We start from the raw sequence: 15,304 nt of genomic DNA on the forward strand, positions 1-15,304 counted from the left end.
ACTTCAGGAATGCAGGCAGGGCTAGTGTGGGTGTACCTTCATAAACTCAGGGAAATAAAAGCTAAAGTTGTTCAGAAATCAGTGGAAAAAGAATTTGCTAACAAACAGACCCATGGTTTATTTTCTATTAAGATCTGAAGATAACCTCTTTTGAGTTTCCTTCAAAGACATTTTGTTAGGTCTGTTGGATAATTGGAAACAAGTGCCTGTGATTTTTTGCAAAAGAGCACTTAAGACAGTTGTTGAAAAATCTTGGAAACTACTTTTCTTGTTGGCTTTAATATTTTTAGCACAGCAAATTTAACCGATCTTAACAAACTCGTACAATCAGGGTTTAGAATGTGTGATGATAAACAGTTATGAGCAAGATTTATTAATAGTTCTGTCTGCATTTTGGAATGTTTTTCTTATACGATCTTCCATGTTGTAGAAGATGCATGGGGACTTGATTAAATCTGACTGTCAACCTGCCCCATGAAAGCGATAATGTCAGTAGACTAGCATTTTGTTATAGTTTAGTTCTTTTACTTCCAGAGAAATGTTGTCATATTTCATCATAACTTTTTTTTTAGAGACTTTTTGTTTTGTGCCTCAGCTTTCTGTCGATTGGTGGGGAGGGGACATGGGCTCCATCAAGTTCCCCCACCCACTGGTTGATGCAGGTGGGTGACATTTCTCTCCTTCCAGCTTACAAAAGAGGCCCTCATCAAAAATTGTGGTGCAGTTCACCACCTGAAAACTCCCTAGTAGTCTTCTGACTGGCCCCGCTTCTGTGCCCCCCGTGGCATTTTCTGGCTAGGAGTCAGTGGTGGGTTGACATGAAATGGGACCTGGATGCAACTGAACCAAAGACACACTTCCTCCAAAAAAAGAAAAAAAAAAAAGAATAACAACTCAGAGCCTCCCCCTTTCCTGTATGCTTGAGACTCCCGTGCATTTCTCTGATTCAGATAAACTTTCAAGTCTGACTGACTGTAGGGAAATGGATTGATTAGTGAATATATAAACACTAAAACAATGTTCATTTTAAAGTTTTATTTTCAAAAATTCTGGACAAATTTCTCGGTATATTGCACGCAGCCACCATGGGGCACAACATACAAAGTCTAAGAAGTGAAGTTCAGAGCCATGAAAGAGTTCTCTTTGGATTTATCCTATTCCAGTTTCCTTTCCCTGGAAAGGCCATTATAAACTGTTTCTGTTGGAGCATCTCCCTTTGGGGGAGGAGGGCTTAACAGTAATTGTTGTAACATAAGATAGTAACCAAAAGTTCACATGTTAATTTAAATCTAAAAAGTTAATCAAAGGGGAAAATATATTTTAAGATACTGTGATACCAAAGTTATCAGTCGAATTATTGAAATCTGTCTAGTGAATTGGGGACACTTGAATTAGATAATCCAGAAATGTTTTAAAAAACCAAATACATGATCTGGTTATCTCTTAAATCTTCATTTAGGTACTCTGGACAGTTCAGTGAAAATCTTGGAAATTCAAGACCCCAGTTCTGTCCTCAGTAACTTCATTTGGTTGCATAGTTGAGAAAGAGGGTGGAATTTCAGTCCCAAGTGTCATGTTTGATTTTTCTTTCTCTCTGGTGTAAGTTCTTTTTATACTGATAACTAACTTCTATAAAGTTTGAATAGGTTAAACCGAGGTCAAAGTTTTCAGACCTTGATTTTGAAATGTAAGCAATTAATCCATGTATGTGTGTCTAACTAAAAATGGTCTGACTTCCAGAGGTGCTGAGCAACCACTGCTCTTGTCATACATGTGTTATGTGGGGAAAAGAATCAACCCCCCCCGCCCCCCCAAAAAAAACACACCCATGTAGGGAGACGTTTCACTGACTTCAGTGGAGCCAGGATTTCACTCCATATGCTTTTTTAAAAATCCAGTAGTGACGACGACTTCAAACCCCCCACAGGAAACAAATGAGAAACTTGTCAATGTTTCGCTTCTTGTCCTGAACCTTGCTCATTCAGGCACTGAAGGCTCTTCCTCATTTGGTCACCACAACCGACTCTTGGGTTGCTTACCTCTAACACTCACTGCCGCATTTTAGATCATCTCTTTCCAGCTTATGCCTCCCCCTAGTCTACACTGGTGGTAGCCAGATGGCTGGCAGCTGCTCCTCTATGGCTGTAGGGAGCAACAGGCACAGAGAAGAGCAGTGCTACTGGCCTAATCCTCCCCAATGCTCTTTTTTGCTCCCCAGTTGCCAAGGGTAACTTACTCAGGTTGTGGGGGACCCTTGTTAGATCTTTGGATCTAATCTTCATGGGTTCATTGGATCCTAAATCTACCCCCAGGGGTTGAAAGACCAGCATTTGCTGTATCTTATGTACCTTTGTTCCCCCAAATCCCCTGCTGCCCTGTCTCTTGATGCCAAAGTAAGAGTGGATATTAAGCTTCTGGATTGGATGAGTCTTCTCTTCCCCAGCAGGTCAGATGTTCACTGTGCTCACAACTTCATCTCCCTCCCCTTGGCCTTATTTTTATGCCCTTAGACCAGTGGTTCTCAAACTTTTGTACTGGTGACCCCTTTTACATAATAAGCCTCTCAGTGCGACCCCCCCACTTATAAATTAAGAACACTTTTTAATATATGTAACACAATTATAAATGCTGGAGGCAAAGCGGGGTTTGGGGTGGAGGCTGACAGTCCGTGAACCCCCCCTATAATAACCTTGTGACCCCCTGAGTGGTCCCGACCTCCAGTTTGAGAACTCCTACCTTAGACATAGAAAGGGAGTGGTAGAAGCATGGAATCCACTGAGCAGCTAGCTGCTTGTGGGTGGGGTCAGACTTGAGTGACAACCACCAGGCAGTGCAAGCTACCTCCCACTTTCTGAACTCCAGCTCTCCCTTTGCTCCTCTGGGTGCACTCTAGTATGGTGTGAGATACCATAGTGTTAGGAGCTGGCAGCTGCTGTTTGTTAATGATGATAGGTGTCCAGTTGCTTTAGTGATGGGTGTGAGAAATTCTGAGTGATCTCTACAGTTGTCTGAATCCTTTCTGAGACATATCACCCCTCAACAGAGCAGCAAGGAAACTGCAAAAGCCATGTTCTGTAAAAACAGCCCATTCTGATGGTTTGTATGTTTGAGTTTGAATCTTTAAAACCGATTACATACTTTGAGGGGAAAACAAGCCAGGATTCTCACTAGATTTTAAGTTTGTCCCATTTAATTGTTTTCAGTGACAATATATTTATAATATAATGTACATTGAATAACAGGAATATTGTGCTAGAAGATGTACATTTGCTTGTTGGACACTTTTTTATTAAATTGCTTCCTGTGTCTTTAATATAGGTCCTTAATATATTTTTTGCAATTTCCCTCCTCCCATTTGTTTTTAACCTAGAAAAACAGCAACATAAACTTCTTAGTGTTTATATCTCATTTTTGTGCCACTACAGCAGCGCTAAAACATGTTAACTTTCATTCTTTTATAACAAGTCTAAACAACATTCAAGTTTAATATATTTTTGTATATACATTTTAAAAATCAATAACTCTTGAAATTATTGATCATGGTTTGATAATGCTTTTGTATTCAGGCTTTCAAAATTGTACAGATTCTTATTTCATTTACTGATTCTTTTTAATAAGACTTAATATATATATATATATATATATATATTTATATATATATATATAAAATCTTGGAAAATTTAACTTTAAAATGTGTGTACACATATTAGAAACATAAAGGGAATGTTTTAATATTGTGAAGTTATTAATTGTGAAAACCAAATCTTAAGATTTTAGTTGCATTTCACTGGGTTACCAGAAAACTTATATAGAGTAGGCCATGATATACATTAGTGTTATTACTCAATTACATTACTAGTAGACAAAGTTAGTCTGGTATACATGGTTACACAGGCTTGTATGTGCTTGTGCTGTTTCTGGAGCTCCCTGGAGAGAAGCTGACATTTATATGTATATATTTTAATTGTTACTAATTGCTTCTAATCAAGGCTGCTTGATTGTACAAGTGTGTGTGTACTTTACATGTATGTGAGGTTTTTGAATAGTGTTAGTTCTCTTCAGTTGAAGAGCTCTTTCACTGATAAGTTCTTTGTGGTGTTTACATGAGAGAGATGCCTGAAAATCTCTAATATAGGATATCCACCTGTGCTAAGTTTCTCTTTTCTAGAAAATAGTTCCAGACTTCCCTGAATGTACCCAACTTGTTGTGCAGCTGACGTATGGATTTCTCCATCGTAGCAACTCCTATAATCTATTCCTGCTATTCTGCCAAGTTGGGCCCAGTCCCCTTCTTCCCCTGGGTACCCGTCTTTAAAAAGGGGAAGAAAGGGGACGCAGGGAATTACAGGCCAGTCGGCCTAATTTCAAAACTTGAAAAGATACTGGAACAAATTATTAAACAATCAAATTTTAAGCACCTGGAGGATAATAGGGTTATAAGGAATAGGCAGCATGGATTTGTCAAGAACAAACCATGTAGAACCAATCTCATTTGCTTCTTTAGGGTTACTGGCCTAGTGGATGAGGGAGGGGAGAAGCAGTAGATGTAATATATCTTTATTTTAGTAAGGCATTTGATATAGTCCCACAGGACATTCTCGTAAATGAACTAGAGAAATGTGATCTAGATGAAATTACTGTAAAGTGGGTGCACATCTGGTTGCAAGACCTTACTCATAGTGTAGTTACGGTTCACTGTCAAAGTGGGAGGGTGTTCCCCATAGGACCAGGGACAATCAGCAATGTAATGTGGTATGTGTAATGTAATGTGGTGTAATGGGGTTCCCCAGGGTCAGTCCTGGGTGTGATATTCGTTCAGTAGTTTGTTTAATGACTTGGATAATGGAATGGAGAATTGTTTACAAAATGTCCAGATGACACGAAGCTGGGAAGGGGGTGCAAGCATTTTGGAGGACAGGATCAGAATTCAAAACAACCTTGACAAATTGGATAATTGGTCTGAATTCGACAAGATTAAATTCAATAAAGACAAACTCCATGTAGAAAGGAAAAGTCAAATGCATAACTACAAAAGGGGAATTACTGGCTGGGTGATAGTACTGCTGAAAAGGATCTGGGGATTATAGTAGATCACAAATTTCACATGAATCAACAATGTGAGGCAGTTGTGGAAAAAAGCAAATATTCTGCAGTGTATTAATAGGAGTGTCGTATGTAAGACACAGGAGGTAATTGTCCCACTCTACTCGTCACTGGGGAGGCCTCAGCAGGAGTGGTGTCCAGTTCTGCGTGCCACATTTTAGAAAAGATGTGGACAAATTGGAGAGTCCAGAGGAGAGCTACAGAAAATGATGAAAGGTTTAGAAAATCTGACATATGAGGAAAAGTTTTTTTTTAAAAAAAAAAACAACTGGGCATGTTTAATCTTAAGAAAAAAAGTCTGAGGGGGAACCTGATAAGTCTTCAAATATGTTAACGGCTGCTATAAAGAGACTGGTGCTCATTTGTTCTGCATGTCCTCTAAGCCCATTACTTCTTGTCCTACCTTGAATCTGCAGCAAGGGGGACTGAGGTTAGGTATTAGGATTAATTTTTAAACTATAAGCGTAGTTTAAGATCTGGAATAGGCTTCCAAGGAGGTTGTGGGATCTCCAGTCAATGGAGGCTTTTAAAAAAAGGGTTGGACAGACACCTGCCAGGGACGGTCTAGTTTTACCGGGTCCTGCCAGAAAGCAGGGGCTAGGACTTGATGACTTCGACAGGTCCCTTCCAGCATTATGTTTCTATGACTCTGTCTGAGGATTACACTTGGGAACAATTTTAATTTAGGGCGAATTTGAAAGAATGACTATAGAGTGACTATTCATCTCGAAAGTGCTCACCATATGACTCCATAATACCAGACAAATAAAATTGGGCAAAATTTCACTAAGGGTGGTGGTTAGCTTTATTTTAACATGCAGGCTATTTTTAATCTTTTTTTTTATTAGTTTTACTGCTACAGTAACCATTAACTTCAGTTGTCTTTGCTGAGTGTCTTGGATAAAGCATAAAACAAAGCTTGGCTTCCAACATAAAAAGGACTAGACCAGATCTGCATCAGAGGCAACTATTTCTGTAGTGCTGACATCACAAAACTGAAGAACTTAGTTGTACAAATGTTTGAACTTAAAGCTAACAGAGCTTAAACTTTCCAGAAATACAATAGGATCAATGAAGTGTCACATTCGCTTGCTCTGAAATATACAGCAACTTGAATACTTATTAAGTTTTACTTTTGTGTAGGAGGTATGGGAAAATTGTACTTTGTCATTTGGATTCACTTGCAATATTTGGGTCTGCATCTGCAAATCCTTATTCATGCAATATTTGGGCCTGCATCAGAGGATGATAGGATTTCTTGTGCAGGTCAGCACTACTTGCATGAATGATGGTTTGCAAGTTCAGGTTCTTTTTGATTGTTGTTCAGATTTCAAGAATGTATCCATGTATAATCATGCTAATGCTATGTGGCTTTGTCTCCCTCAGGTGGCTAAACCATGTATAGAGGTTTCTGAGTTCGCTTCTGCGTCTGAGCTTATAGACCTAGTCCTTTTTATGCTCAAGCCATAAAGTACCCGGCTTTGACTGAGCTAACTGGGCAGGATCCAGTATTTTGGATGCAATAGCAGACTCCAACATCCTTATGTGACCTAGCCACTAGAGGGGACAAAGAGCCACGTTGTGGTGGCATGGGTTACGTGTATGGTTCCATATTCTCATAATAAAACTGGAAGCACTGGTTTGATAGTGTGAAGAAATAAATTGGTGTGCACTAAGTGTAAGCTGGATATCAAATATGTGAAATGTGCCTAGGTTTGTAGATAAAAATAAATGAAAATGCTACTTCTAATAAATCTGCAGAATTTTAGTAGACTGAAGAGGTCTTTCCCATGAAGGTATGCAAGTGTACACTGAAAAGCATTGATGGGTGCGTAGACACTCATGCACATGCTTCTAGCTATATTTTATTATTGTTGATTCCAGATGGAGCAGGTTAACTGGAGAGAGCAGCACTTGTTGGAAGGTCCGTGTTTAAAATGTCTCACATAACTCCAACAAAGCAAGCTGATAGCATGTTCGGTAACCTTGTAAGTTCATAAGCACAGAGTGTCCTGGTAGGAATTGTTTTGAATTCCATACTTGACCACAAAAATTATTTTGCAGGAGTTTTGTGTAAGTCAGCTTTTTGTAAAAATGAAAAAACAAAACAAAACAAAAATCCGAACCTAACCAACCAAAAAAAGAAATGAACCAACCGATTCAATTGTTAATAAAGGAAGAAAACTTTGAGGCTTTGTTCAGAAACCTTTTTAGTTATTGTTGAATTTTAGGCTTGTGCACAGATTCAGAGCCGTGAGTAAACAATATTTCAAGCAGTTTGGATTATGTATTTTAATTAGCTTTCTAATTGAAGTGAAGAAAGATTTTGCTTTGTTATTGCCAGAATAACTCTTTTAAAAAAAACCTTTCTATTATGACGGTTCGTGGGGGGGGGAGCCCCCCGCGGTGGAATCATTGTTTTCCTCTAAATATAAATATTTCTATTTAAAACAGTGACTATAAAAACAAAATGTCTCATAAGTAGAAACTAATGTGGAAAGCCTAGAAACCCTGTAGTGCTGCCAGTTTCACTTGCAAATCTAATTGTAATGGTACTAAGCTTTCACACTTTCATGAGCCAGGCAAGAGAAATTGCTTTTCAGAGCAGTTGCTGATTGTCCCTGGTCCTATGCTTATCACAGTATATAACAGGCCCAGTTAGAGCAGAAATGAAGTGGCTCGTCCTGTAAAAAAGTAGAAGTGGAGAAAGGCCAAAGTAAATGCTTACTACAAATGTTGCAGAATCTATTCCTTTGCTTCTGATAATGTTTGCTTAAGGTTAAAAACAATAAGTTCATTGTATTCTGTGTGCCTAATTAAAGTCTCAGTATAGAACTTTACTCTCAGTAAGCATGGAAGAATTAGGGCTTTATTGAAACTGGAATCAGGATTAATGGTATTGAAATACTTGGAATTTAATCTTTTTACGATCCACTCAAGAAGTATGTTCTCAAATATTAAAAAGAGAGCAACATAATGTGTCTGACTAAGAAATAATTTTTCGTGTTAAACAGACAGCTTTTGAATGATTTTTATTCCCCCCAATGAAAAATTAAGTAGCAAGATAAGTTTTAAACTCTGAACGCACTATCTTTATAAAACTAAAGTACTATTTAATTTTTACAGAGCAATATAAAAGTAGTTCTGGTGTGGATTTCTCCTATATTTTTATGCAGTTCAGTGGAGGTTCTGACCCTCAAACAGCAGACAAAACCCCAAACTTTCATTCCCAAATATTACCGTGCCCCCAAATTTATCTTTTGGGGGCATGATATTTAGGTAAGCCTTTAAATTCGCTTATATTATTCTAGGTAAAGACACAATTATCTGCTTTAATGTTTCCAGAATCACTTGGGTACTATAGTCTAAGATTTCAGCAACATGTGCCTTTGAGGCTTTCAACTCTGTTTCATCTCCAGAATGATTTGCATTTTAAAAACATAAATTTATAAGTGGTGATACATCCAAGCACAAGGAAAGTCTGAAATCAAATATTTCCCTATACGCTGGTGGAGTTTGTATTTATTTCCTCTTAAATCATTAAAAGCATTTTAGATGGTACTGAATCGGATGCATTTATCTGTGGTTAGGAATTATTCCATTCAGCCCCAGTGGACAGACTTCATTGAAAGAAGAAAAGGAGTACTTGTGGCACCTTAGAGACTAACCAATTTATTTGAGCATAAGCTTTCATGAGCTACAGCACGAAAGCTTATGCTCAAATAAATTGGTTAGTCTCTAAGGTGCCACAAGTACTCCTTTTCTTTTTGCAAATACAGACTAACACGACTGTTACTCTGAAGACTTCATTGAATCATTTCTGGAGAGCTCAACATGTGCAGTGTCCCAGTGAAATAGCAGTGAATGTTCAGAACAATCTGTCTGGAGAGCATCAGCATTTCCTCTTCTGTGTATTCTCCATCATTGTCATTGGTCAACATAATGCTTATGCCAAAAATAGAGCCATGGTGTTTTCAGTAGCAATCTGGAATTCACAGTAACCAGAGTCTCCTGCGCCTCATGTCTGTCAAACCACAAATCGTGGCTTTTGTGAAGAACTTGACCTCTGACACAATTAAAAAAATTCAGCCAGTGAGCAAATGTCTCTGCTGAGATTTCACTTTGTCCATATTAAATAGTTTTAGGATTATTTTGGAAACTGACTGACTAGCCTAAAGGCTCTCCTTCTATGAAACCGCCCCACAGAAAGGGGGTGGAGGGAGTTAGTCGGGAAAATGGGCAAGCCTCACCTTACGGAGTTCCCGATTTCTACTCAAGGCTATGTGAAGGAACAGGAGTCCTTCTGTCTGCATAAAGAGGCTGCCTATTTGTACTGTTTCTGATATCCTATCTCCTCCTCAACAGCATGGTTTCTTTTTGAGTCACGTTGCCACTGGCTCCCACTACCCTGCCAATGCCTTACACTCCTCCTCTTCCCCTTTCCTTTGCAAAGTGAGGGTAGAAAGCATAGAGGGTACGTAAATGTTGTTAGCTTATCTGATGGCATTTTTAGAGGGGAGTTTTCCAAGTGGTTATTAAGAAGGAGGCATGCTGCATAGAATGACTAGTCCCATCTGCCACAGTTCCTTCCCCTCTTTTTCCTCCTGAAGATCCCTAGCCATGCTGTAGTCACATGGTGTTTGGATGAAGGATGCTTAAATACCACTCAAGACTGGCAACAACCCCCCCCCCCCCACTGCTGCCACTGCTGCCTTCCCCTCCTCCACATTAAAACCCTCTGACATTCCAACTCAGCCAGTGTGTGCAATACCATGGATTGGCGCTTGAAGACTAGACTAGAATCCTGCCCCTTTCAGCTGGAGTGAGTGTTACTGTGACAAAGAGCCCATGAGTGCATAAAAGGAGGAGGAACTAGGAAGATCCTCCTCAACCCTAAAAATGTCAGATGGAATCAAAACTTGGTTGGGACTCTCTTGGCTATAAGAGGCTCCCCCAATTCAAGGAAGCTCTCTAGATGGGCCTCGCACCAAACTTCTGTTTTCTTTTATTGTATATCTCTTAGATCTGATGTCTTCTACTTGCTAGGAGCCAAGAGTCAGTGGAAGGCAGGAAAGTGCCTCTTTCCTTTTGATTAATTGGAGCCCTCTAGAAAATCAAAAAGCACTAATGGCTTAGGTGCTCTGAAGTGCTGTATGAAAGTGTTGGTGGGTGGTGTGATATATTGACTTGTGGAAGGGCTTCTTCCAGATATCCTGGCTCGGACAAGGAGTTATTGGTGGTTATGCTGGCACATTGACCGTTCCCCAGTGACAGACTTTTTCCTGAAGTTATCAAGTTTTTGCTGCAGGAAACTGTAACTCTGGCAGAGGCCAGCAAATTTAAAGTTGCCTTTGAATGAAACTAAGGCTATGTCTACACTTGCAGAATTTTTGCGCTGTCAACGGTGATAGTGAACTGGTGAAAGAAAAGCACTGGTTTGTGTACTCACTTCCACAGGCGTCAGAGAATGTTTACATTTGCAGCATGTCTAGCCTCGATGAGAGCAGCGCACTGAGGGCAGCTATCCCACAGTGCAGCTTTCTCCATTTTGATGATAGGCCTTGTGGGAAGGGAGGCCAGGGGTGATCGCAGGGCATCCTAGGACCCTGCACAGCCGCCTTCTCCCCAAACATTGATCAGCTCCAAGCATTGCTCGAAGCAGGGGATCGTTTTCTCTGTAGAGCAGGCATTGTCACCTTGCCAGATAAATGAGCACTTGCCAAGAAAACAGGAAGCGGAGTTTTAAAGTTTCCGGGGCTTTATGGGGGGTGGATGTCTGTTTACCTGGCGTCAGAGCAGCAGAGCTGCTGGCCAGAGTGGTCACCTAGGCACTGTGGGATATCCTGCAGAGACTAAAAGCTCTGTAAAGAGGAAGAATGTGTCTTCACTTGCACGTCACCGCAAAAGCATCACCGGTAAGAGCTGTACGCTTCTCGTGGAGGTGGCTTTCTTTTTTTGCAGTGAAACTTCTGAGTTTCACCACAAAAAGTCATTGGCAAGTGTAGACGCTCCCATGGTTTTTGCGCAAAAGGGGACTTTTTCCACTTTAAATGGCAAGTACAGACGTGCCCTAAGTGGGTGGCTATAGCTATATCACTCCTCCTTTACTTTTCACTCATTTCCTTATGCTGACTTTCATATATCGAGGATGTATTTTGAGAAGTTAACAGTTAATCACCTTGGGCTTGAACCTTCAAAGGTGCTGAATGGGAATGGAAGCACTCAATCCGGGCAAGATTAGAGCCCCTGAGAGACGAAGCAAGGGAAAGGTTGTTTTTTTGCTTCATGAAGCCCTTCACAAACGAACAGGGAACATACCACAAATGAGGAACTCAGACTGGAAAACAAAATTGCCTAACATATTCTTGGCAATAAGTATTTAATCATGGCACTAGGTCCAAGAAAAGGTACAAACTCTCAACACTGGAAATTTATTATACCCTAAAATGGCAACAGAATGATGTAAAAGTAAAGGTTATTTATTTTAAGCATGGCCACAAAATGTAAGCATTCCAAATGCTTCTCTGTTTCTTCCCACAGGAGGCTTTTATAGGTTGCCTATATTCATTCATGTTGAAAGAATGCAAGATTTATGTGATGGGTCTCCTCTTAATTTAAATACATTGATTATTTTGGCTTCCCTTTCCGTTTGAAGCAAACGTGGGTAGAGAATGAATGGTTTGTGAACAATGTTAAATTAAAAGTGTATCTGGAAAGGCCCTTCTAACAATTTATTTTAAAGCTAAAAGCCAACTGATGGGGGTCCAAGTAAAATAACAAATTATGTGGGAGATTAAACAAGCCTCAGTTTGGTATTGTGTTTGGAATGGTAGGTAATTCCTTAATAGCAGGAAAAACGGAATATGACTGGCCCCACTTAAAACTCTGGATTTGAGTCCAGGTAAGCTCTCGCCAATTGTAAGCAGCTAAATAATCCATCTTAATTCTCTTGGGGAAAAATAAGAACTTGGGAATCTAAATCTTTTGACCTGGGATGACTTTAGCAGGGAGTGTCTGAAATTCAGAATGAGGGGTTAAAGTAGGCTCTGGGAGTGGCCCTACAAAGTTATTTTAGTACTTTAAAATGTACACTAATTAGAGTAGCTTTCTCTTCTCACAGCTCAATAGTAGTTGTCCTAAATACTGCATGTGGTTTGACCATGAGAAACACTAATTACTCATTACGTGAATGTAATCATTTTAAATAACAATGTGCATTTTAAATAACAATTACCTCCCTTATACTGGAGAGTACTAGATTCTTTTTCATTTGGGCTTGGTTCATATGGGGGTTGGAAGAGTGGAGTAGGTCCCTTTTTCCTGGAATTTCAGTTTTGGAGTAACAAGACGTGATGCTCCAGTCATCCTAAATGTTTTCTGCATGCAACTGATGACAAGATGAACAGGCTCCTCATGCTGAATCTAGGTTGTTTTGGATTAGTTGTATACTAATGCCCTAGCTGTAATTGGACATCTTTAAAATAATGTAGTGTTGACTTATGGCCAATTCCCAGAGATACAAGGCTCTGACTACAGTTATGGTTGAGGGATGCTTCTGAGGAATTACTGTGTGTGAAGCCTTCAGAAAGGTATCAATTGCTAGCTAGTAGAGTAAGGCCAAAAATGATTGTCATTAGACAAATGTGATAGCGTTTTAGGGAGAATGAGTTGTCCTTGAAACCAGTGCATTAGAGTGTTTAAGGATGTTTGTAAGGGTCATTATGAAATAAACTGATGCCTAGCATTAAGAACATAAAAATGGCCATACTGGATCAGACCAATGGTCCTCCTCGCTTAGTATCCTGTCTTCTGACAGCGGCCAATGCCAGGTGTTTCAGAGGGAATGACAGAACAGGTAATAATCAAGTGATCCGTTCCCAGCTTCTGGCAAACGGAGGTTAGGGACACTTCAGAGCATGGTTTTGCATTCTTGCCTATCCTGGCAAGTAGCCATCGATGGACCTCTCCTCCATGAATTTATCTAGTTCTTTTTTTGAACCCTGTTATAGTCTTGGCCTTCACAACATCCTCATTGCAGAGGTGGCATAATTTTATTTATAATTTCTGCAGTTGGTATATTTGATGCCATTACTAACTTTATCTTGCACTTTGGCTCATTTAGAGAGCCTTTCATTTCTGCATGCTTGTATCTAGCTGGTTTTAAATATGACTTGTAGATTTTTGATCTTCATTATGTTGAAAATATGTTAATTTGACTTTCTTTTCTAGGTATAATATTCTTGGAAGTACTTGATAATATCGGTCACCTGTATCAGAGCACCACAGTTCAAGTTTAGTCCTTTCTACACATACTGCTCAGAACATGGGGGAAAACGATGATGAAAAGCACAGCCAAGGTGGCCAGATATTTGAAAATTTTGTACAAGCATCAACATGCAAAGGTACCATTCAGGCCTTTAATATCCTCACCCGTCAACTTGAACTAGATCCATTGGACTACAGAAATTTCTATACTAAATTGAAGTCAAAGGTAACCAGCTGGAAGGCCAAAGCTTTGTGGAACAAGCTTGATAAAAGAGTAAGTCATAAAGAATATAAGCGAGGAAGATCTTGTATGAACACTAAGGTAAGCTGAGAACTTCAATTTCTAATTTATAGTTTAGAACAAATTTTGCCGCTAAAGATAAACAGTTCTGCATAGTATAAACTATTTTCTTACATAGCAAAGGAGTGGTGGTTATTTGCAAAGCACTTACTGGAACCTGGAGATCTGGCTTGTCATGTGGCAGTGACTCTCCTTGTTTCTAGCTATTAAACAATAGTAAACATCAATATTTAAATACCTTCTTATTGTTGCTTTTGCATACAAACAATTCTAGTAGTTTTCCCACTGATGTTACATGATTGCTAGTAGGGATGTAAATATCATTTTAAAAAGTACCCATTTAAACTATTAAAATGATATCGGTTAACCATTTTACATCCCTAGTTGGTACCCTGTCACCATCCCTTCCTGCGCACTGTCCTGGTGATGGGAGGTGGGGGTGGGAAATGGGAGAGACCATTCCATGATCCAGGAGTGTTATGGTGGCAGGGAGAACCTGTCATGGTGACATCAGTCTCCACCGTCACATGACCCGGTCTCCCTCAGTGTGTCGTGGGACTTTGGATAGTTCTGGTCACGTGCCCCTTGCTGCCCAGCTCCCTGTCCGTACCATGGGCCAAGAGGTGGCGAGTGCCCAGCGCCGCCCACCCCCTCAGCCAGTCACATCCAGTGGAAGCAGCCAGCGGAGGCCTGGGTTCTGAGCGGCTGCCCACATGGCAGGAGTCTGGATGGTGTCCAGGGCTCAGCAGAGTCTCATGGGGGGATCGGGACAGCGGGGGGGGAGGGGCAGTGGCTGCTCCCCAGGCAGGGGGCCCATGCTTGTGGGGGAGGGGATGTGCCCGGTTGGGGTCCCTGTACTGGCTCCTGGTGGGGAGCGAGGCACCCAGCCCTGGTAGCCGGTATTGATGGCCTGAGAGCACAACGTGTTCTGATTGCCCCGGGCTCCAGAACCATCACCATGCAAGGGCAGTTTGGCTTGTTCTGCCCTGGGTGCTGCTGGGGAGTGGGATGCAGATAGGGAAGAGGCAGATTTGTTAATGCACACAGTGTGCTCAGACGTGGCGGCAGGGAGTGCAGCCAACTTGAGGGAATGACAGCACAAGTAGGGATGTGAAATGTCATGAAATTATTTTACCCATCTGTTTTAAAGATTAACTGCAATATATTAACAGTAAGACTAATACTTATTGGTTAATGGTTGAATATTTTACATTCCTAATTGTGAGTAGAAGAGGAGGCAGTCTGTGTGATTGTGAACAGCATGTTGATGTTCTGTTTCTAGTAAGATATAGTGAAGACCTGTTGGAAACCATTGGATTCCAGTGAGTATAAATGCTGGTATAAAAGTTTTATATTAAAGATTTATTTTTAACCAGTTTATGCCACTCTGTCTATCTGGCGATTATATTTCATTTTAGAGTAGCTCACTTGCGACTGTATAAATATGGCTCCCAGTTTTATTGCTGAGTTACAGCTATAAATTATATGAAATCCAGATTGGTCATCTGTTGAGAATTCTCAGCCCTCAGATGGACAAATCTAGGGGTTATTGACACTTGTGTAAGTAGAATACAGGGGAGAAACAGGGTATAAAATATACACAGGACTCCAAACCATGAAGGGTTTCATAAATTG

The 15,304-nt window shown here is 40.3% G+C and overlaps 1 protein-coding gene across 11 annotated transcripts in view; it reads left to right on the plus strand.

Moving 5' to 3' along the window:
- Positions 1-15,304, plus strand: part of MICAL2 (microtubule associated monooxygenase, calponin and LIM domain containing 2) — a 197,590-nt gene that overhangs the window by 17,562 nt on the left and 164,724 nt on the right. For all 11 annotated transcript variants that reach the window (XR_012668904.1, XM_075129422.1, XM_048855594.2 and 8 more), the window contains exon 2: positions 13,333-13,690. Coding sequence is in view for 10 of the 11 variants with exons in the window: in XM_075129422.1 (XP_074985523.1) it covers positions 13,427-13,690 (264 nt within the window). In the remaining variant the exon portion in view is untranslated. The remainder of the gene's footprint in view (positions 1-13,332; positions 13,691-15,304) is intronic.

This window comes from Caretta caretta, chromosome 6 (genome assembly GCF_965140235.1).
Source record: "Caretta caretta isolate rCarCar2 chromosome 6, rCarCar1.hap1, whole genome shotgun sequence".
In the NCBI taxonomy this organism is placed as follows: domain Eukaryota; kingdom Metazoa; phylum Chordata; order Testudines; family Cheloniidae; genus Caretta; species Caretta caretta.